The sequence below is a fragment of the Bactrocera dorsalis genome, chromosome 4, assembly GCF_023373825.1.
Source record: "Bactrocera dorsalis isolate Fly_Bdor chromosome 4, ASM2337382v1, whole genome shotgun sequence".
Classification (NCBI taxonomy): domain Eukaryota; kingdom Metazoa; phylum Arthropoda; class Insecta; order Diptera; family Tephritidae; genus Bactrocera; species Bactrocera dorsalis.
Genome location: NC_064306.1, coordinates 72,042,832 through 72,067,911, shown reverse-complemented (window position 1 = coordinate 72,067,911; position 25,080 = coordinate 72,042,832). Strand labels below are relative to the sequence as shown.

At 35.5% G+C, this 25,080-nt stretch overlaps 1 protein-coding gene across 12 annotated transcripts in view; it reads right to left on the bottom strand.

Moving 5' to 3' along the window:
* The window catches only part of LOC105225552 (moesin/ezrin/radixin homolog 1), a 37,886-nt gene that overhangs the window by 6,201 nt on the left and 6,605 nt on the right, over positions 1-25,080 (bottom strand). For 7 of the 12 annotated variants that reach the window (XM_011204074.4, XM_029549907.2, XM_019990001.3 and 4 more), the window contains one exon: positions 5,220-5,315. In XM_011204074.4, coding sequence (XP_011202376.1) covers positions 5,220-5,234 — 15 coding nt within the window. In that variant the 5' untranslated portion in view covers positions 5,235-5,315. Of the gene's footprint in view, positions 1-1,840; positions 2,002-5,219; positions 5,316-24,065; positions 24,266-25,080 lie in introns of those variants that run through there. The other 5 variants (XM_029549908.2, XM_011204072.4, XM_029549906.2 and 2 more) reach the window with 5 other exon arrangements.

Below are 25,080 nucleotides of genomic sequence, written 5' to 3'. Positions count from 1 at the left end.
AAAAAATAGAAAAAAAAAAACAAATCGAGCAGACAGATCCAATGGAGCGCATGCGAACACATCCACACGCACACAAAATTAAGTGAAAAGCGCACGCGAACAACTGCCAGGTAGTGTGGATGAGGGGGACGGACGAGGCAGTGCTGCTTAGCGCTCATTAGTAATTGGACAACGGTCAGCAGTAGTGTCCGCTTGCTCACGGCTTGGATTTGCTTATTTTGCATGCACTTAAGTTTATGTGGTATAAGCATGCATATACACATACATACATGTGTACATATTTACTGGTATATAGTATAGATAGTTCAAATAGCAAATCGAATGCACGCACTGCTACCGCAACGACAGCGCAACGACGGCCGGCTTAGTAGCATGTGACGAGTTCGTTGGGGTTTTACGGCGCTTATATGACTGCTTTGCGGAGCTTTGTTGGGCATAGCAAAAAGCTTGCATAACCAAACGGCAAACAGGTTCCAATAGCGTTGGAGAAAACGCACGAGTGCGTCTAAATTAATTCATATCCGACACGGCGCGGCAAAGTGGACGGACGTTGGCGTTCTAAGACAATGACGCATAGAAGAACTTGCAGCAAAGCAATACTGCAAAAATCTTTCATTTTTACAGAAGTTACTCAAATCCATTTTTTTTTTTAATTTCCCCCCTATATTGACACAAATTTTTTTGGATGTTCATAAGCATGTTCAATCTCGGCAGGGGTCGCATTCCTTGACCAAATGAAAACGGTTGTTTTAGATTACCACATCCCCCCCTCTTCTGTAACAACAAGTGTTCACAGTTTAGTCAAAGATATAGATAGAAATATCAGCGCAAACATTTCAGCATTGTTTTTACGTCTCCGCACGTCTCTTTTTCAGCTAGACGTGCAACAAACGTGCGAATGTTCAATCCAATTAACGTTTCTGGGTTAATGCATTCATAGTCCAAACGCACAGAAAACGTGTGCGGCGCAAAGTCAAGCATATACACACATAAGTATACCATATGCACATTGAAAATATATAAATAGGCAATATATAATAATTCAGAATACCCACCCAATAGGAAATAATGTGCATAAACTTAACTATGGTGATTGATAAGAAGAAAAATTTATATAGAAGCTATATTTCTACTTTTTTAGAAAAAGCTTTTATAATTTCGAAAAAAAAATATAAAAGCGGAAATCTCCAAAAAACACAAAAAAAAGTTAAAGGAAAATATTTTCAAAAATTTAATCTCTTCTTCTCTGCTTTAATTTAACCTTAGAGTTTGTAAGAAAAGAAAGAAAGCTGATCGGCCACCTCTACGCATCAGCAGTTTGGAGGCAACAGAAGCTTTTTGTGTAAACGACACATTATTATTATTATTGGCTGAACTGTACATAACAGCAACACAAATCAATTGTAATACAAAGTATCAAAAGCAGCGCCATTTTAAGTGGCATTAAAAGAGGAAGGCTCCTGCCTGATTCTGTGAATTTATAAATTATTATTTGCATTATCTACTTTCAAGCAAATTCCGCCTTCAACGGCTCTCATAAACGTAACAATGGACTGCAGAAATTTTGAACCACTGCTTGGTACTATCACTTCATTTTATTTACTTTTTCAGAATAATAAGTAATAATCTCATAATGGGCTAGAGTTCTTCCAAGAAATCTGTTGAATTAAATGCCAGTAGTATTTTATCACTACATTAATAGAATTATTGAAGTTTCACAGTTATCTCACACAAAATCATATCAACTCCAGTATTTGTAGGTATGTATTTCGGATGATTATTGTTCCGCTAATTTTGATATAAATAATTTATATTAAAAGTGTGTATAACTCCCACAAACCGTTTTTTGTTTCCAGCTGCCAACGTAGCGCGGCAGCCGAACACGGCTATCGGACACGACCATTGGGCCAAGCTTTAATTTGTTTAATTTATAAATTGCTATTGCGTTTCACACTTTTTTTTTTAATTTTATTGATTGCACTCCCTAGAACGTTGTTCTAAACACTAGATTTAGAAGACTTTATTATTTTATTTTTTGCCGACCGCGAAGAAACCGTTCTTTTAGGCGGTTCTGTCAAGACTGAAATGCTTTCCAACAAATTCCATCATTATAAATCAATTCAGAATGCCAACAACCCTCAGTAGCTTCTAGTTGGCCTCTAAGCCAACGACTCTTGGAGGGTGGGACATTTGGGCCATCACTAGACACTAGTATCTGTCCCTCGCATGTCGATGTTTGAGCCGAATGGCATATTGGCACGTTGAACACACCACACCTTCTTGCCTCCACAATTGACAACAACAGCAACAATCTGGAGGGTAAGTAGCGGCACGCAAGCCTAGCGCCGAAACGGAAATACATTTTAAGCGTGAAAGCAGTGCTACGCCCTGCGCGTCAGCACAAGAGTCCGCCAGCTTGCGTGTAACTGAAGAAGCTAACATATCTAGCACTTGCTAGAAACAAAGAGAACGCCCGCTACAACGCTTCTAGTACACATCCGCGTAAAATGGGAGTTAAGTAAATAAGGTCGGCACAAAGCTGGGATCCTAACGGTAGTAATGGCGAGCAACCTTATAAATTCCAACCCTCCTGGGTGCATGGAACATCAAATTTACCTATTTCAATGGAAATGAAATGCAATCGTTTGTTTTGTTGTTGTATGTGAATGCCTGAAGGAATTAAGTAACGCAGAAATACGCAAATGGAGCAACGAGACTCGGTAGCCACTTATTGATGGCAAAGTGCCGTTAAGCAAATAAACAACGTGTTACCGTAGAGCAAAATGATGTACGAGCACACAGACAGGTAGATACAATGTTTACTCGTACTATCTTTTTAGCTCACTAGGTCATTCGGAGTCCACATCGCGAAGTAATCTACGCAACATTTGCTAAGTCAGTGGCTATTTATTTATTTTATCGAGTGATTTTGCGCATCAGAAAATGTCTTGTGTTGTTGGTTATGCACATAAATTGCTGCTCATACACCTGTATCGATGCCGTCGATGTCGATCAATGAGGTACACCCCGAGTAACGCTTGTTGGCGGGAGACCAAGCCCATTCATTCTTGTTAAAAACAATTTACGGAAAAAATAAAAAAAAGCAAAACGCTATAAACGCTGAATAATATGTAGGCCACTGAGGCTGACTCATGCCGAGAATCAAAACAAACAGAAAACGGAAACGACAATAAACTGTTATATCTCTCTAATGTCCCACCCACTGAATGCCATTTTATGCGAAATGGGGAAAAGCTGAAGTTTGCTGCTGCAGCTTTCCGTCCGCTCCAGTCAACTATTTGATCACATACAAATCCAAATTCATTACATTTTGTTCATTCTTCGTTACAATAAAAAAATACGTTCGCTAAGTAGGCCTATGAAATGGCAGTTTGTAATAGCGGCATTACTGGAAATATGCTGTTACTTTTCAGATAGTATTTGCAAATGTAGAAAAAGGCATTTGATCAATTAGTTGACTTTGTGAAGTAAAGAAACATTGGTCGCCCTACTGTTGCTCTGCTTTTTCTCTCTAATAACTCGTCCACTAATTAACACTTTATGTGAAATGGGAAACTTGAAGTTTGTTCCAGCTGTCCGTCCGCTTAAATGCTATTTTTGGGCAATACAAATATATAAAACTTCGAACATTGAGACATGCAACAAATGATACATCTCGAATTGATAATTTACTTTATTTACTTTGCACTTATGAAATATGAATATAATTATGAAATGTAAGCTATAGGTTTTGTTCGAAAAGTAATGGGACTGATAACAAGCCGAAAATGCAGCGTTCGTTAGAGCGGAGGTACGCGATTAAATTCTGTGCGAAACTCGGTAAATCTGCGACAGAGACGTTTGATATGAACAAGGAGGCTTATATTGGTTTAGCAAGAAGTGGTGTGTTTCGGTGGATTTTTTGGAGGGTTGTCTTTTTTTTTGGCATCACAGGCATCTTTAAACCGCCAATGTTTCTTGTCAACAGCTACCTAATCAAGGCCGGCATCCCAACTCTTCCGCAGCCGTCCTATACCCCAGACGTGGCCCGACCTTTTTTTGTCTCCTTGCCTGAAAAGGAATAAAAGGCAAGCAAGAAATAGAGCTTATAATTTCTTCGATAATTGACAACTTCGGGGATTTATATTAATATTATGGCAATGGTCAACATCGATCCTCTTTTGCATTATTTATATTCAATAACATAGTCACCACATTTTCAAACCCAGTTTGATACGCTACATAAAAGCTTTGTTTAAACCGAAAATTCCCCAACAGAAGCAATGTGTCATTAAAAGCCGACTTATTTATAATTTAAGCCGCACACTCATGTCTCACGTCAAATCACCCACGTCCACCCACCGCATGAGTGATGCCGGTGTTGTATAACTGGCGCTGAGGTGCACAGAGCGGGGCTGCACGTCACACTTAATAATTTGGTAAGCGACTGTCAGTCGTACCGCATAAATCGCTCATTGTACTGTGCATTTGTAATTCGTGTGAGAAAGTTAAATCAGAAATATTATTTTTAATTTTTTGTTTTGTTGTGGTTTTTAAATTAGTTACGCAAATGGACAAAATAGATTATTTTTTCGTGTTGTTTAAAAATATACATGAGTAAACCACCATTGTGGTGAAATAAATTTAAAACAAGCGTCGCTTTAAAATTTCTAAGTTTACCATTTGATTGATTCATATTGATTAAATATAATTTAGTTTCAAGAATGTTGTATTGCGTTATTTTCTATTTCAACTTATTTGCCTCACTAGCTATTGATATGAAGTGTTTTTTCTTCATACTTCTTAGCGCCTTTATTTATAACACCGAAAATTGTGTTCGACATTGGGTTTAAAAATATCTGACTTCTGTAATCACTGCGGGCACTTGAAAACGTAATTTATTAGGACTACAAAAGCACAAATATACCTATATTTGTATGCATATGATAGTGCAGTTTAGATGTATGTACTATTTGCTGACGATTCTCGAATGTTAGTTACGCCATAGTTTTTGTACAATAAATTTTACCTTGGCCCTAAATTTGCGCATGAAAAAATGTCAAATTGATAATAATAAGCCCCCGCAAAACAATATCGTACCACAATGACTCGACACTAGCCCTGAGCCCAAAGAAAACTGAGTGATTTCTTCGTTTAATTAGTCGGTATATTATTTGTCCTAATTGCTTTTTACTCAAGCAACTATATTTTATACATACCGATTTGCGCGACATTTTGGTATGTGGCTCCTCCGCTCTGGTCAGCACAAATCAATTCAGCTTTGTATAGGCGGCAACAGTCAGTGCGGAAATAATCTGCAATTAAATAAAAGAAATAGGGAATTAAATAAACACACATACATACATACATTTATTTAATAATAGCAAATAAATTGGTATTGTAATAACTGGTATTGTAACGAGAAACCTGTCTTTCGAGTAAACGTTATGAGGAGAATTCTTCTATATATAATATATCTTATAAAAATTAGAATTGAAATGTAATTAATTTTGACACACTCGTATTTGTATGCAGTTATTTCTCTCCACATTTTCTCCAATGAGTCACTGAGTTCATCAGATCCCGCCGCGTTTGACTCGTTGTGGCAATGAAACGCTTACTTATTATTTACTTTATTCAAACGACTTTTTCCAATGAATATATATATGTATCTAAATGAAATACAAATAAAATGTGATTTCATCTGGAAGCGTGATTCATTGATAAATATTTGTTTAATAAAGATAAAAAGCTCACAACGTCAAATGTGTAATAGAATAAACATCATTGAACAATTTGGGACTTGTTTAAAGCTCGTCTTTTTATAGTTATTTAAATGTGGAGCTTAAATAAATAAAATATTGGCAAAGTATGCCGATACAATTTGATATTTAATGATAAAATTTTTAAATTTTTTAAATCTTTGAAATCACATAAAACTTTAGATAAGTACTTTGATTGGGTGATTTATAGTTTTTCTGCACTTAAATTTTATGTTTATAATAATTTTTACAGGTTTGATGTTTCAATATGTTTTAGTGGCCCATTCTCGAACTTTTGGGATGTTTTGGTACAAAGCACTAAATTTGAAAACTCTTCCCTTATTATTATTATTTTTCAACAAAAACAATCCCTGTCAATTATGCACTTTTACCTTTCACAATTGATGCTGTGAAACATGACTGGGGCGAATACAATAAAATAACTTTAGCTTATTTGGAAGTAGTTAGAGAAATTTGAAAATCAACCGGTTTATGAAGAACCCCTCGTAAGCCAATACAAAATGTTTGCTTTGACTAAAATTAGCAATTCCAACCTTTTCAGAATTTTGATTTTTCGAAAGCTCCTCAAAAATCGTAAATATCTATTTGACCTCTACTACACAACTCGAGTGTGGAAAATCGCAGCATCTGGGTAAGGTAAACGAACGTGGCTGCGACAAGTGAAATCTCAAAAAGTAATAAACAAAACAAGTTTCGCTTTTATTTATGTTTAGCGCTATTTACAGTGCTGCAGCGCGGCCATTACAGCTGCTGGACCAGCCTTGCCAGTTTGGTTTGGTGGATTTCACCTAAACCAAGTAAGCAGGACGGACAGTGCATTTATACGCAACTATGTATTATTAAGAAATTGCTGGCAATTAAAGATGTTGACCGCAATGTAATAATGACGATAATGGCAATTATGTTGGAGTCACTATTCATAATCATATGGGCAGGGGCTAACGTAACCAACGTCGAGGAAATGGAAATGCACGTGTTTGCCGTTTGAATATTTAAACTCGCTTGAATGGGTACGAGCCAGTTTATATATTTGGCTATTACTTGGCCACTTTTACATGCTTGAATGATGATGATGGCATAAATAAACACCGATTATGTGCGTTGTCGGAAGTACATGTACGGCGGTGACGTTGCATTGACATAATCGTCAAACCACAAAGTTGTAAAACCGAATTTCCCTCCACATGGTTGTTGACCATTTCAGCATTATTGTTGTTATTGGTCGTTTGTCTATTATTTACTCTTGCACATTTGCGTCAGTGAAATCGGTAAATAGCATCATTGCAATTGCCAACGTAGCTACAGAAAAGTTTAAGTTGTTTTATTATAAGCGTTTTTCCACAAAGACGAATCACCATGACGGCGTACAAACTTACGTTACGTATGTATGTACGTATTTATGTATGTATGTATGTGGTAAGTATAGGTGTGAATTGCTTGTAAAATGCAATAATTTCATGAAAATTATATGCAAAAGGTGCAAAGCTTTCAAACAAACCATTAAAAAGTAGACATCTCATTAAAAATATGTGTATACTTATGTACATATACATACATGTATGCATGTGAGTGTGTGTTATATTGTATAATGCATACAGTTTTAAGCTTGGCCAACAGGTAAATGGATGCAGTGCTCGAAGGTAAATAACTCCCACATGCCGTTCAAATTTAAATAAACACATGCATATACACACATACATATGTATGTACATGAACAGTATGTAGGTAGCAACAAGCGATTTTTAATACATACTCGTATTTGTGCTCACATGTATGTATGTATGTGCTTGAAAAATATGGCGAAACGTTTTGGCTCTTTCAATTTTAGCCCAAAACTTTTTGCCGCTTTGCATCATGGTGCATCTGTTTTGCCTTTGCATATACAACTTTGCACCGACGCCGCACTCACACACTTGCAAGCGTTCATAATTTGCATTAAGCGCTTCGCACGAGTCGAAACAGACATTTTCAAAGCAACAAATTTCACCTTGAACTTGATTTCATTTGTACACATTTTTTGAGGGCATTTCAGATAAACTTGCCATTATTGCACGTTTTCGCAAGTTTTATTTTCGAGCTGCGACAATAATGAGCCTTATAATAAGACGGTTTGTTGTGCGCGATTTTGACATTATTGCCTATTATATATTTTTGTAAGGCATAATTAAAGCTTGTCGTAGAAAATTAATTATTGGTAGGATGTTAAATGACGGTATAATTCAATGCATTTGTATACAAATAAAAAAGTACCGCCCGTGGCGTATTTGGCGAGAAAATGGGTATGAAGACAGTTTAACGCAACAAAGTTCGAATTGCTTGCTTTATAGAAAAGGAAGCTATTTTCTTTAATGAAAAATGGCATGAGTAATATACTACACTTTAAAAAATGCTTGTTTGCTTGCGCAAAATATGTGGTGCGGAACTCCAACAACAAATTTATCCGAAATATCAAAAGACGCGCTTCCGTTTTGATTATAGAAAAGAAACAAATGAAGTAAAAACACATTGACACAAATATTTTCGTTGAACTTGTGGGAGCAAATAAGAAATAAAGTCGAAAATTATAAAAAGCGTATTAATGTGCTGCCTAGTATAATGTAAATATACATACATACATATCTGAATATGCGCTTTGACTTATCTGAAATAGAAACGGATATGACGCATTCGCCTCCATCGCTAATAAAGTGCCAAAGTGAAAAAAATTTCGTAAAATAAACACCGAATAATTAAATGAGCATAAGATATTGCGCTACATACATATTTACATACTTTGGAGATGACGGCAGTTTCAGACAAACAAAAAGTAAAAGCTACCCTGTCGATTGGCGTAGAAGCTGTCTTTAAGATTACTCATAAAGGTACTTAAAGTAAACGGAATACTTCAAATGTCATTGCATAATGCATTGTTTAAAAAGTTTTAATGTACAAATATACATACCAACTTAACTATGGACATACGGACAATATATGTATTTGTGTGCACTTAAAACAGACAGCATAAAACTCGCTTTCAAGGCAATCAATTGCGCGATAAAATTAAGTTTTACATAACAATCCGTCTGCGAAGCACAATGAATGTTAAGAAGCTTGGGGAAGATGTTAGCTAGTGGATGGAAGAGTTAAAAACGAAAACAATTAAACAAAAAAAATCTACCGCACGTATGTGTGTCAAGTTCAAAAAGCTACGAGAGAGCTCTGCCTCAACTTTCATATATAATAAAAGCAATAAGAACTTTATTAAATTGAATGAAAACCTATTTGCTAAATGCGAAAACTTCGTTACCGAAACTAATCGCTATTCTGATGATCTCATTATGACTGGACACTGTAATAACGATAAATGTCAAAATATGGTGAAAAACTGCGGCGAGGTGAAGCAGTCCTGTCCCCTCGTCTAGTTATGTGCGGTTCACTGTCGCCACGACGCAAGTGCAAATAAACCAAAACATCGAAACGAGCAAAGGCGAGTCCAAGTGAATACCTCAAAATTTAAAGTGTGAATGTGGAATAAACACGAAAAGTACACTTTACAGAAACACAAAAAACCATTCAACTAACTGAATTGATTGTGTTAAGTGCATAATCATACAAAAAATCATATATTTTCAATGCTGACCGCGCGATGACATCATAACTACCGAGCGCCAAGAGAGTGATAAAAATCATCAAAAATGTTAACCAGCTAGCGATAAAACGATCGCTTGGAGCGACGACTGCGGAAATAAAAGAAGAAATTGAAAATGAAAGCAAAAAGCAAAATGAACCGCGGAATATTCACGCTCAAATGTTGGCATGTGTCTGTGGGAGAACATACACACACACAACGATTGTTTTCAATAAAAGTTGGGCGTTAAATTTGAATTTGCGAGAAAGCTGGAAAATAAACGCAAATAATGAAACATCGACAATCACAAATTCGTTGCATTTCACTTGAGTGTTTCTAATAATTAATCTACCAAAAATAGTGTTCTACTGGTAAATAGTATATACAGTGTGCGACAAAACTAAAGCACGGAATCTACCTTGTCGGTATTTAACTGAATAAAATCATAAAGTAGCCATTACAAGATGTGTTATTGATTTGCTTTATTAATTCATGTATTCTTCTTTTAAAATTAATAAAAATTAAACAAATTAACTTATTGAAATATTATATAAAATTAAATATCTGAAGAACTTCAAAAATCTGGTGCGACAAAACAAAAGCACATAGCCAATAATTCATATTAATTGCACATTAATTGTTTGTTTAACGGTTTTTAATGATCAAAAAATGTTGAATATGTGTAGTTATTAGCTAAATACAAAAATATTAGTGCATATTCAGTTTCAGTTCGTTATTCAATACGATTGGTTGTACATTGAAGTGAAAAATATATCAATGGCTCGAAATAAGTATTCTGTTCATTTTAGAAAAAAATTTGTTAAGGATTTTAAGAAAAGAGAATCGGTTATGACTATCGCAAAAAAGTTTGGAATAAATCATTCTATTCTTTCCCGAACATTTAGCCGATTTCATTAATAAAGCTCTTTGGTTACAGCGCGTAGAGGTAGACGGCCACGGAAAGCAACCGAACGAGAGAATAAGGGAGTCCTTCGGGCAATAAAAAATTACCCTTTTATATCGGCAATATCTATTGTAAGACAATTACGGTTAAATATATTACAGAGATCCATACAACGTCGAGCTGTCCATGGGTGGTTTTCATGCTACCTGTAGCAAGTTACTGCAAAAAAGGCGTATTATTTATTTGAAGAACAGACTGGCGCGATTGGAATTTGTGAGGATGCACATAAATTGAACGATTACCAAATGGTAAACTGTACTTTTTTCTGCCGAACTGAAGTTTAATATCAAAGATTGAGATGGGCTGAAGCTGGTAGGCAGACCGAAGGGACAACGCCTAAATGAGCGTTATGAAACAAGCGCAGTGAAACATGGTGGAGACAATGTACTAGTGTGGGGTTGTTTTCCAGAGAATAGAATAGGGCCAATTCATCATATAAACAGTACAATGGACAAATTTAAGCATAAAAATATTTTTTGGAATATTATATTGCCGCATGCTGCAAAAGAAATGCCTTTAAAATGGAGTTATCAACATGGCAACGACCAGAAACGCACTGCTATTTGTGTAAAACAGTGGTTTATTGATAACAGGATTGAGGTTTTGAAGCGACTCACACAATCACCAGATCTCAATCCCATAGAGAACTAATGGGAAATTGTAGATCGAAAAATCAGACGTGAGAATTGTAAAAATAAGGCCGTTTTATACATACAAGTAAAGGTAGCATGGAAAAGCACTTCCTGCGACACATCAAATAAATTAATTGAGTCCATGCCTTGCCGATGTGCACCTGTGTTGAAAAATAAGGAATACGCAACCAAATATTGAAAGATATAAATTTTTCAATCATAAAACTCTTTCGTGCTTTAGTTTTGTCGCACCAGATTTTTAGAGTTTTTCATATATGGAATTTTATATATTTTTTTAATAAGTTAATTTGTTTAATTTTTACTAATTCAAAAAGAAGAATGAATGAACTAGTTATAAAAATTAAAATAAAACCATTTATTACATACTTTATGATTTTATTAATTTAAATACCGAGGAGGTTGATTCCGTGCTTTAGTTTTGTCGCACACTGTATGTATGTAAGTTCACTAGGCGATCGCCCTACAAATTAATTATTTAAAATAGTTCCGTTATTTGTATTAGTCTTAATATTTGAAATTGGACTCATTCATCACTGAGAAAGTTGCAAATATTCTTTTTATAATCAAAGGTCATTCACACCGAAAACGGAGAAGAGTTCTATGAAAGTGAAAGGAAAACAAGTCATTAAAAGCAACTATTCAAGATTAAATAATAATTCAAGCAGACAAAGGAAAACAGTCAAGCTGTTGGATAAAAAATACAAAAGTAGAAATAGAAAGCAAATGAGTCAAGCATAATATTAATTATTATTGCCTAATACGTTGCTCAGCACGATGGTAGTGCAGACAGCATGATCCCCATTTCCTTCAAACAAACACACACACAGAACACGCAAGTACACAGCAGATCTATGTTGCCGAGCGAACCCTCCCAATTAACATAGCGAAAAATTGGAAAAATATTGCTCCATAAAAAATTAAGTAAGATATAATGGTTGGGACGGACGATTTAAAAATGAAAAAAATTGAAATTGTAACGAACAATGCGCTCAATGGATGGATTTGAATGTCACGAGAAGCCAAATGTATCATTAGAGCGTCAGAGAGGCGTTGGAACTGCGAGAGCTGTGTGAGTTGGTGTTTCGGATACTTGCTCGAACTATTTAAAAAAAGTATGAATGAATGCCGCCACGGTCATCAGTGAATTGTGGCACTCATTTGCTTCACCGTTTTTTTTTTTTGAATAATGTGGCTACTAATTTCGGCAGCGAAGTAAAAATAACAACAGCAGACAATCACAAAACAGAATAGAAATAATTGTTTGCAACTATAACGAGTAACGGTTTGTTTTTATAACAACATTTCACAAAAAAAATTCAGACCAAAGAAAAAATTAATTGCATGTAAAACTTTGAACATTCTTAAGAGGTATACAAATTGTTTTTCAATATTGGCTAATTACAACGGCAAGGAAAGTGTTGAAAAGCAGTTGTTCAATTGGAACGAACAAATAGTGAGAAGGGAATAGTTATCAAAAATCTTAAGCACAACTAATTAGGTAGTAATTTTGAATAATTGGCAACCATAAAACGGTTGATGGGACGCCAAAGCGAGGTCACTAATAATATACCAGCCCACATACATCTATATAGTATGGCTTTTATCAAACATAAAATTTCCAATAGACGTCTGTGAGTATGGTCGATTGCCGTCGTGTTATAGATAAATTCCATAAAAATACTGCCAGTAGCCGATGGGCAATGTGTGCACAAGCCGTGACTTAATTCTCTACTGTCTACTGTAAACATCAACGTTTTTCACACTTCTCCGATTCGACATGTTTTTGACATTATCCCACTAATTGTTTTAACAAATCGGGCTTAGAACGTGATAAACTGGTAAAATAAAGTAATTGCTATCGACAGTAGAGATTTTCGTGTATGACTACGAGAAGTGAACACAATGAGAAAGGACTTTGTTGTTTTCCAATAAATTGCTTGTATGTGTAGAACAAATAAATAAATTTTCAATATTTTTAAGACTTCCAAATTTCTTGCAATAAATAGAAACCAAATTTAATGCCAAAGCAGATTAAGAAAGCTATCGCTAGCTATAACTGTCATCGTAGGATGACATTAAGTCGAGTAAAAGTGTATTGGAACAGAAAATGCGGTTGCTTTGAAAATAATGTCCGAAGGCAGATTATTATTATTAAATTAAACAATAACAATATTTTTTGATAAAAAATAACATTGATCAAAGATTAACAAAGCAACAAAAAGCTTATGACGACCCTTTTAAAACGTTTGCTACATATCATTTCATTACTAAATATGCTGGATAATAAATCGTATATTACGAAAGTTAAGAACATCGTATATACATATATATATGTACATAAGTAAATACACAAGAAAACATTATCGTTTCGCCAGTTGCCAATGGACAGTTAATTTCTAAACACATACGATCATTATGAAGCAAACAATTCCAGATAAGAAATCGAGATAAAGACCTGAATTAAATTAGCGCGTAAGTTTAATTTTTGGTAATTGTTGCGATTATGGTATATCTCACAAATTTCGAAATGGACATTAAATGTCCTATGAACGATGGAAGATTTTTCCTAGGTTTTACATTCGGTGATTTTCCGTATTTTGGTCGTTTCTTCGAAGTATATTCAAAGTTCGAAAAGTAAATGTGTTACGCAATGATCATAACAGCCAATTAGGAAATTTTATCAATTGAACTCACAATAACAAGAGCAACAGGTTTCCACATTGTCATTGCTGATAAAAAACAAAGTGAATCTAGACCATTAAATCTCCAGTGCTTAACGCGAACCAATATATCACCATTTCAAAACACTTTGGCATAATTTACTCTAAATACCGTTTACTAATGATCAAATCAATTGCCAAACAACTACCTGTAATCCTATGATTTTACACTAAGAACAGTTCTAATACCAAAAAAAATATATATATCATAATGGGCGACGGTATTTGTAGAAAACATTTCTGTTTATCATGTATTTGTATGGCAATTCTATCAACTCAACTAAAAATACAATAATAATCTTATCATAAAAGCTTATGCAAAATTGTGCTGATATGTAGACGAACACAACAAAAAATCAGTATAGGAAAGACGTTAAAAATATATTATTTTGATAACCACTAGCCATTGCTAAGAAAAAAGGTTTAAAAGTTTCGCCGTGGAATATGCATCCCTAATTTTTTTAAATGTTCCCAGTTTTTGATAACTTTATGTTGAAACATCTTTTTTATACTGTCTCTATATGAAATGTGAAGGCGAAGTTATGAAAAGTTCATGTTAGTCCCTGATGGGCGTTGCAGAGCTAACTCTGTGAAGTACTTATCGAATATGTCACTCAGGAGATGGATCACCTATATTTAGGTGAATAGGTGAACCAACCTGGTCTCAAAAAATATAATAATAACATTTAAAAAATGCGAAAAGATAGAAAATTTAGGGAAGTGATAACGATATCTAATCTATGACAAGAATAGTTAAAAATTAGTCTTTGTCAACCTAAATAAATATACAAATAAATTGGCCTATACGTAAATAGCAAACGCGTTTCATGCGTGCGATAAACTTTAATGGATTTGTTAAAACAATTGAATATTATTTATTTACATATAAAAACGTTTGCTACTCTGAGCAATAGCTAAATTTTCTATTCAAAAGGCTGACAGACATACATACATACCTATACATATGCAATATCTGAAAAAGCAGGCGTGGCGATACACCTGTTGCCTCGAATTGAATTAAATTGGGGAGACTGGGTGCGAAGGAAAAGCGTTGACATTGAATTCTTTTTGCTGTCAATTTGAGGAGCATTCACCTAATTTAAACCGACATGAAATGGGTGCGCCGCCGAGTGACAATTGGCGGGACAGACACAAAGCGAGTTTTTCGGAAAGCGCAAGTAAGAAAGGTTAATTGAATGAATACATTTATTTATACCTTAAAATAAGTAAAAGAAAAACACACGAAGTTATTGTTTAAAAATATCCTCGTTCTCAAAAGCGATGAGACTCGCGTGATTCACCTTTCGGCACACTTACGGTGCGAAATCATTGCATAATTTTCAAGGTAGTAAAAAACAAATTTGGGTGGAGACGACGAATAAGTGTGGACGAAATCAAACGAAGAGATATGAAAAGCCACTACCTTAGAGTCGACGCAAGAGAAATGAGACGCGCGTTGAAGAAACAAAAGTCAACCATAAAAGTAAATAGCCACAGAAAGCAAAGAAGAAAAGTGCGTCAAAACAAGACACACACTCACTACATACATGCATACATTTATAATTACTCAATGCTAAGATAAACAATTGTGATATCGTCAAAAGGCAATTTTCTGAATTGTCTCAACAAAGTAAAGCGCCTCATCAGCGTTCATTAATTCGCTATCGCACTCTTCTACTTTGGAAAATATTAATTTCTATCTGTCGTTTTACGCACACTTTTGTGCGTGCCAGCGTCACTGACGATCGTGCCCCGGCGATCTAACCCCGTTTGGATCGGTGAGTATTAATCTGTGTTTGTCGTCCTTAGATCAACGCCTTGCAGCAGGGTTGCTCCGTATCCTCCTGACTCGTGCTGGCATTGAGTCCAACCCGGGCCCGGAGGAATTTTTCTGCTGCGTCTGCGCTAAAAGGCTCCATCCAAACTCCACCTCGGTCAGGTGCAATACATGCAATGGATGGAGCCATCTTAAGACCTGCTCAGGCCTTAAGACTCACAGGGAGTGGACCACGCGTTACGTGGCCCCGTGTTGTCTGCGCAATACTGCGATACAAGCCTCTACGGCTGTGCAACCTGCACATAGTTCGCGCGCCGCGCCGGCACTCAATCAGAGTGGCCAACAAAGGACCTCTACGGTCAGGAGCTCAAACAGGCAACACAGCTCCCACTCTGACTTGTCCCCCCCCCAACCTTCATCCCGCTCCAATCCTCGTGCGAGAACCAATCAGCAACTCTTGGTTCCTCGCACAGTCTGTTCCGTGTGTCAGACCGTCATACGTCGGAACGTCGCATCAGTTAAGTGCAATTCCTGCACTGGCTGGTGCCACTTCCCGACGTGTTCCGGCCTGCGCACCACACGTGAGTGGAGTGTCACCTACGTTGCCCCATGCTGCAGGAGTCTGCCCCCGCAACTCACAACAGTGGCGTCGCCAACCAACACCCCAGTGCGACAACCGCCCCCGCGGGTTCTGCAGCTGCAACAACCACCACCAACACGTCACTCCCTCACCCCCAGGATCATTCACGGACACCCGCGACAAACGAGACTACTTCAATCGTGCCAATAAAGCGATATTGTAGCTGCTGATAAAATCATGACCACGCACAGACGGACGGGCGGACAGATATGCATGCGTTCTCTTGAGCATAACAAAATGTTGGCAACGGCCTGGTAAAAAGTGAATGTGGCAGATACATATGTATATTTGATTGTAATTCTAGCGTTACTAGTGGGCTGCACGCAATTCATTTACGGGGGGAAAATACAAAAGAAATTTATTGTTTAAAATGAAAATAAAAGTGAAAACCAGCCAAGCCTATCGGCGGCCCAAAGCGAATATCAGAACCAAAAGAGGTAGCGAAGGAGAAATTTAGACATTGAAATAAGTTGAATGATCTATGCTGGGTTAACAGTATTTTTACACAGTTATACGAAATGAACTCTTTTAATAAATTTAGGAATGTGGATGAACTAGACCAACCTTTTATAATATCAATAATCTGTTGAAAAATCATGGTCAATGGTAGGCGTTCTAGTCAGGAATCAGTAGGTGATGTTTTGGAGTTTCTCAAAATTTTTTCCAAAAATCAGTGATTTAGTAACTTTAGAGTCCCAAATTGTGCCATTATATACATATGAGCATACATACATATATCATGTATATAATGTATGTATGTATGTATTAAAACAAATATTGAAATTATGAAATCACTATATAAATCGCTTGAAATCAACAGCAATTACGGCGTTGCCGTATTCAGTACGTGGGCAAATGAGGTAAAAATTAAATTGCTAAAAAACAAACAAATGAATATCAGCGGTAAATAAAAAGCATACAAACAAAAAATGTGTTTGGATTTTAAAGCGCAAGAGAAAACAACTTGTTTGCATAAAACTGAACACAGATACATACCTGAACATGCGAGTATGTACCACATAATTTAGCAAAATGTCAGCAGAAAAAATTGGCAGGCAAAAACAATTGCTTTTTCATGTCTTTCCGCATGAATGACTGACATTGGACTGTGTTACAGACATATTTATTTATATGTGCGCTCTCATTTTGCGGTAAGGTCTAAAAACCTTATAATAATGTCAATAAACAGCGGTATTTTTTAGCATGGAACACCTCGGTTTGTGATCTTATACTTATCCTTGACGCAATCCATCACCAAATTAAATGTGGTTATGTAACAATTTGAAGTTTTTTTAATAAGCGGAAAAGCCTGATAATATTGTAATTGTGGTTTGGAATACACTCATGTAAACTGGAAAGGAAGCTAAGTCAAAAACAAGATCTACCGTAACATTACTTTTAGAATTTGAAAGATATGATTAATGATGCCGTTCTCGAGAATGTAAAAAACGATTTGATCGAAGATTACATTCTTAAAATAATCAAGCTCAATTGTGTCGAGGATTTTCCTAAATTAAACCTAAATTACCTTTTCCAATGTTAGGGTAGTCGAAAAAATCCTTTCGTATTTTGTCAATAGACGTCGTTGCAGTCGTATTTCTCCAGTGCTGTCAATCGCATTAGGTCATACCATATAATGTTGGAAAAAAAGTTACAGCTGTTCAAAAATGAGTGAAAATAATGAAAAAATTCGCTATACTTTGAAATTTTTGTAGTTAAAGTTTGATTAGAAATACGAAAAGACTTTTTCGTCTACTCAATAAATACCCTACTAAAACTTTTTGGTTTTCTACCATTAGTTCACATTTTACGAGACATATGGAGTAAGTAAAAGTGGGAAGGAAAATAGACAATATCGCAAATGTCAACCATTTAAAAATGTTAGATAAACAGTTATTTAGTAGTTAAAATTCTAAGGAACTACTAACGAATACTGCATGTTTACGTATTTACAAAAACTGAGTTCATAAAATGGTAGATGAACATCTAAGTTCATAACTGGCAAATAAATCAAAAAAATATTGTACAATATTTGAAAAAAAATATTCTAACATTTATTTATATGTATGACCGCTTGTATCTATCATATACGTATGTACATGTGTGTATTTATACATATGAAAATTTCTGAAAGCAACTCATCGATAAATGAAATACAACCTGTTTGTGCGGAGCGAACACACTTACATTTCCAGTTAGAAGCAATGATTGATTTCAATCATATGACCATGTTAAACTCCAACTTCTTCTTTGGTCTCTTTTGTGAGCATTTGTTGTCATCGTCATTTTCATGCTCACCTAATTGAAATCGGCTAAACTGGTTCGCAACACATGTACATAAGTACGTCAAAAAACGTCATAAACTGAAATGGTTTTCACATAAGATCAAACATTTGGTCCCGGAGTTCCACAATTTTTAAACCAATCTTTCGAGATTTTTTGTTTTTTTTTTTTGGGTTTTGAGAAAAACTTTCTAGGTTATGATAACATTTAAGCCACGCATGAAGAGTTACGAGTATAAATAAAAATATTAGGGAGGTCTTGGATGTTAATTTAAACTAAAACATTGTCGCGAAGACGCGTATTAGGAATGTACATATGTACGTACATTAATAGGTGAGTCACACACACCCATGTTTGAGTATTAGTCCAATCAAAATTTCCTATAAGGCGATTGCAAAGTTAATGAACTGTGTGTTAAGCTGCCAAATTCGTTATAATATCGCGTGTTGGCTATAATTGCAAATCACAAAATTCGACTTCGTGACAAAATATTGGGATGAAAATGAACCAAAAGAAATTACGACAAATTAACAGCGTCGATAATATTCAATCGGATATGAAAAATATTGTTTTTAAGCAAACATTAGTATATTTGCATATGTATGTGTGTGTAAGCATTCAATGATATAAACGTTTGGGCAAAAATTAATTTAAAAAACTTTAACAATTGTAATTGTAGTCTATTTTTTTCTGTGAAATATGCGATAATGTACCTGAATGACGTCATAAAGATATCTGGAATTTATTAATTTCATTCATAAAGTGCGTTATATCTTCAAAACAATATTTTTTTAGGCTTTCTCAAATAATTAAAATTTTGTTTGTTTTTTTAGCGACCTGAATAATGGCAAAACTATTCGCAAATTATACAATAAACGGCATATCTCTCCGCCTGGCCGCCTGTTCGCTCATTTCATTAGCGGCAGCAAGCCGAGACAGAAGCAACAACAGTGACAAAAGCATGTGATACCGCGAATCAATGATTTTGCACGTAACAAGTTTTTGTTAACACGAGTAGGCTTCGAAGGTACAGCGGTGAAGAGAAGTGGGTATAAGTCAACAGTCAACAAACACTTATGCACATATCCCACACACACATGCACATACGTACATACGTACAAAATGATGTGCAAACTTCTCAGCAAAGACGGGGGGATAAATTTCAGCTGATTGCTGCAGTCGTTTGGCGTTATCAACTTCATGCTATGACATAATTTCGTAGAAAATTTGGAAGGAATTCGAAAAATATTAACATTCCTTTTAATAATCAGAAATTGTGCTGCGTCGTGTCGCCATTATATTAAAAAGTAGCGATGACTTCACATTTGGAGCGCTTGCTTTTATGTGTAAATAGCTCTGGCACTTGGTTACAAAACATGAAAACCTGAAGTGGCGATGACTAAAACCGCAAGAATTTCGTTTAAACACCAAAAGCTGAGCTGGCGACTTTGACGTTATTAGAAGGTGACAGCAGCGCTCTGTTGCTCAAGGTTTAGTGTCGACAGTTTGATTCGCCGACAAATGCAATTCGTTATCGATTCAATGTATAATACAACAATGTAGATAAAATATGTGAACAAAGAGTAATTGAAATATTTATTTATTTGCTCTGCGCGTACTCAAGGGTCATATCTTCAAGCGAAATGAATTAGTGTTCGAATCTCAATTTCTATAAATAATATAATAAACACATACATTTTGGGCGAAAATGGGTTGGAATTGGGTGCTTCACAATAAACCACCTTCCACAAATTGCTCCATGAGAGCACAATAGTATATGTTGTACAAGTGCAACAGTCGCACTTTATTTCATGCCTTGAACTTTAGACGGTGTTAAAAAAATTGGCCTCATCAAAGTATTTACATATATACTTATGTACATGCACAGGTATACACACGTTTATTGCTTTTTATGACCTGAAATACTCCGCGTCACTTGAATAGAACATTAAAATGTCTTATATTAATTTTTAAGATTGCGTTAATTATATTATTTTGTTAATTATATAATAGTGGATATTTTTAAGGGCTTGATCTAGAATCGTTCCAAATTTGTGTACCACAGGCAAAAAGTTCATCGGAGAGAATAAAAGAAACGCAAGAATTGTCGCATGCAGAATAAACGGTGATGTGATCATTCCTTATGGCTCACCTGAGTTCGAATTTTAATAGAGAACTTCGGAATGTACATTACAATAAAATTTTGAACACTTTATTTCGTCTTATTGCGAATCGGATACACTTACTAAAATTTAAGAACGAACAATTTTTAAGGATGTCGATATTTTCAAGGTATTTTTTTCAATAGTGGTAGATCTTTTATATTATTTAGTTGGTTTATATTCAAAACTATTGAGGCTTTCAAGTTTTACTTTCAGTATTGCGTTTCGAAAAAACACGCGACTACAAGTCATTTATAAGATAACGCATACGATAAGATTTTAAAACTGAAAACTAAAAATGGCTCGGTTGTGCTATTCAAGTGACGCAGAGTGTGTGCAAACATATACGTACTATAAATGAATAAATTCATATTCTATGTTGTTGTTTTTTTATCATTTTATGTAAATTCTGTATGTGTACGAATGTGTGAGTGCGTCTGTTGTGCGAACACAACCGATCGAGGCATCAAATCAACTTGACAATAGCAATTAGAAATGCCATGTCGTATTCAAGCAAGGTGATGCTGCTGCTGTTGGTGGCATACATATACCATTTAATTATTTCAAAAAGTGAATACGAAACGTCTAACGATCGGCAAAGTGTGTTTAATAAAATGTCAGAGTTCCTATACATATACTTATATACACAGATACACTCAAGCTTATGACAGTTGAATTGCTCGCACAAGCTTCATTGACAAAGCTGGTTTTCGAACAATTGCGGCTATTTCAGCGCGTAGCGTAGCGCAAAGCAGCGGCTTTTCAATTAAAATGCGGCATACTTTTTTAATAATCCAAAACACGATTATTATCATTGCTGCCATTATCGTTATGCGAGGAAATCGTCGATGAAGCATTTTCATTGCAACGCTTAATTATTTTAAAGTCAAAATATTACCGCTTTCCAACACTACGGCAAGCTTACGAGTTTTAATAGTTTTAATATTTTGAATAACAAATGCAGACGCTTTTTTATTTTCAATTATAATAATGTCTCTCGACTTTTTGCACTCTGCTGTTGCTAATTAAACTCCTGTTTCTCTAAACTCATGTGCTGTACTAATTAACGCAGCAGATGTTTTGAGGAAATTTAGTAATTATAAAAAAGTAATTAGTGCACAACAGTAAAAACATGTTGATCGCCATATTTTCGGAATAGAACAACAAATAGTTGCCTGTTGTAAAAAATATAATGTTATTTAGTGCGTTTTTACTAAAAATAGGTTCCAATGAATGGAAAGTAATTAAGTTAGCTAATTTTTTAGCAAAAACTTTAGATTAAGTGCTTGAAACCAACAAAAGCGTTGCTGTGGTTTTCAAAATAATTACAATAAAAAATGTTCCTACATACATACATACAGGTATGTACCTACCAATGTACATAAGTCGTTTAAATTTATGACTTTCGCGCCTGAAATCATGCTTTTTTTTTGGCTCTACAAGCTCATTTTAAGCCGAAAACGGCTACTTCGTGGAAGTTGAACAACAGGAAAAGGAAAACGGCTGGTCAAAGTTATATGGAAGAACCGATATGTATGCTTTCCGGACATACATACTTTAATATTATGAGGGCAAGAGACACTCTTGAGAGTCAGCACGTCTGAGATCACGTGGCAAAGGTTAACTAAACGCTCTAAAAATAACATTATAGTAAAAATAAAGAAACTCGTAGCGCAAATGTCACTGTCAGCATAATTAGAACACACAAAACACAATTAGATATATGTACATACATATAATAATCAAAAGAACATCATATGAACAATACGTCTCACCGAACATACATGTATTTATTACCATGCAAGTTTTGAGAAAACCATAATGTTATTTGTGTCAAAGTTCAACGATTCACAGACCCACTTTCGAGCATGAAAAGCTTGCCGCGATCGCGCATTTCAGCACTTTGCCAATTGCATTTCATTTTCACAAACCCATCGAGAATTGTGTGGACTCTCGCTCATCGCAGCGCCTATATACTCGGCTAACGCTGATGCATATGAAACCAAAAATAAACATTTGGTGCTCTGTGTGCCATATTTATTGCCAAGAGCAAAATCAATGCCATTTCCTAAATTACATGGCCATAACCATGGCGATGTAGAATCAGGATAAAAATTGCAATCTCAACAAGAATATCACATAGACACACGATATGGATGCACATGCGTTATTGTAAGAATGCTATTTATGCATGTATGTTAGTAGAAGAAAACGCAGTAAAACGTGTATTCCAAAATTAGTAGGTCATAAATGGCCAGCATACGTTCAAGTGAAAGGTGGATTGAACGGCTAGCAAAAACCAGTTGTCAACCGAAGATGATACTTGCAAGTTCTTTTGCTACAGACTGGCTTTTGCCATATTTTTGTTTTCAAATGCATTATTGTTACCGGATGATAAAGAAACAAACCTTTTAATGATTATCAATAATCGTTAATATTTTCCATAATTCTGGCTGGGTGCATACTTGACTTCCGAAACAAAGTTTGCGTTTTGACATGAAAGCTACTCACGTCAAGTACGTGATGCAGCTGTCTGAAGACCGTCTAAAACTTGTGGTGCTATTATTTGTCAGATTACATACATATAGTATGCATATATGAATGCCTGCATGCAGACGTTAGAAAAACGTCAAACAAAGAATTAGACGGCTAAATATTATAGAGATACTGCCAACTTATGCTCAAAGTGAATTAGAATACGCCGTCAACCAGCGTCAAGAGAAGCACAGCGAAAAGCGATAGATTTTATGAAGGTGCTTGTTGGTTGTTCCATCCTCTGAAGCGCATAGTTCTTGGCACACCGACCCGGACTTGCACATGCGCATGTTTGTGAGCACTTGCACACGGCGAGGAACCTTATTAGCGACCGTTGTAGCGAAATTTCACATATTCAAAAGTTAAACTTTACAGTAAAGTTTTTTTTTTTAATTTTTTTTTTTATTTTCGAAGCTTTAAAGTTAAATTTGACGTTGTTGCTCGCCAATGTGGTATTTCTTGATGTTCCAGACTTTCTGGATATGATGCCATTAAAGCAAAAATAGTTTTTAAAAACCGCTGTGTGTATGTGTAATAAAGTAAACATATTTGTTTAGCATTGAAAAGCCAAAGCAGCTCATGAGCCTACATCCAAAAGTTACAATTTGCAAATATACAAATATTTATGTTCCTCATCTCAGTAAGTGTTACACGGTCAATGCCAAGCGCAAATGTATGACTGACCCATTGTGGAATACTGTGGCGCTCAAAGCGAACACTTCGTTTTTGTATAACGTTGTAATTACGTAATGAAGGAAATAATTTAATTTCAACTGATTTTTTTCGATAATGCTATATCAAATTCTATGAATCTAATATATTTTACGCTTTTGCTATATGCGCTTCCGGCGACGATATCTCAATAATGTACTTCGATCATAAAAACTGCATTTTGCTAACTTTGAATATACTTCACATGTTTTCTCTATAAATCTACCAACCACAAGAGGGTCCCTTCTTCGTTCCGAGTGTTTACAGTTGGCAGTAGAAGTTCTAAGCTGAGAAAATATTAGAAATTCACCAGCACCGCGATACCGAAAAAGTAACTGCTTCGAACAAACACCGAGCGATTGAGCGACTTAAGCGATCGAGCAAGCGTCTATCATACACGTAAGCAAGTTTTCCGCTGACTGAATAGTAATTTTTTTTCATAAATTCCGAGACGACTCGCTTATGCCGATTCCAGGTCTGCTTGTTTGGTTAATATGTATGTATGTATGTACGCGTCGGTCGGTAAGCATATCAGTGTATTACTTTTGCTGCGGTGTTCGTGTTGGTGGTGGTGGTAGCTGTTGTGTTAATGGTAGCACAGTTGACGTTATAAATAAAGGCAGTTATAATGCAGCAAAAGCAAAAAGGCAAAGCCTTTGCGACGATAACAATGAATTTAAGATAGCAGGAAATAGCGGCGCTGCCACTGCCGCAGATACACGATATGCGAGCGTATCAATGGCACTGTCCGCGCGCTTGCGGTGGGTGCACGCCCAACACATTCACAAAAGTGAGGCTGTAGTCGATTCCGAAGCTAGAAATATAAGACGACGCCGTGGAGAGGAAGGCAAACGCATTCAAAAATTCAATGCACACAAATGCTACATATGTTTATATGTACATATGTATATTCGTAAGGCCGAACTAATGTCACAATTACTAGTTCCCAACTGGTTTCCTTCTGACAAATTCAAATGGTGACAAAACATTAGCCATTTTTTTGAGTAATACATATTAAATTAAAAACTAAAAAATAAGAAAAATATATTTAAGAAAAAAATGTTTTTGAAACGCAGTACGCTCTTCCAAAATAATTAAATTATAAACTTTTTTCCGAATTTTATTAAATAATATAATAAATATCGTTTGTGTAACTATAATAAATTGAATAAATGACTACTTATATTCATACTAAAAATGCCGACTTGTCCACCAAGGTCGTTTTCCAAAACATGTAAATTTTCA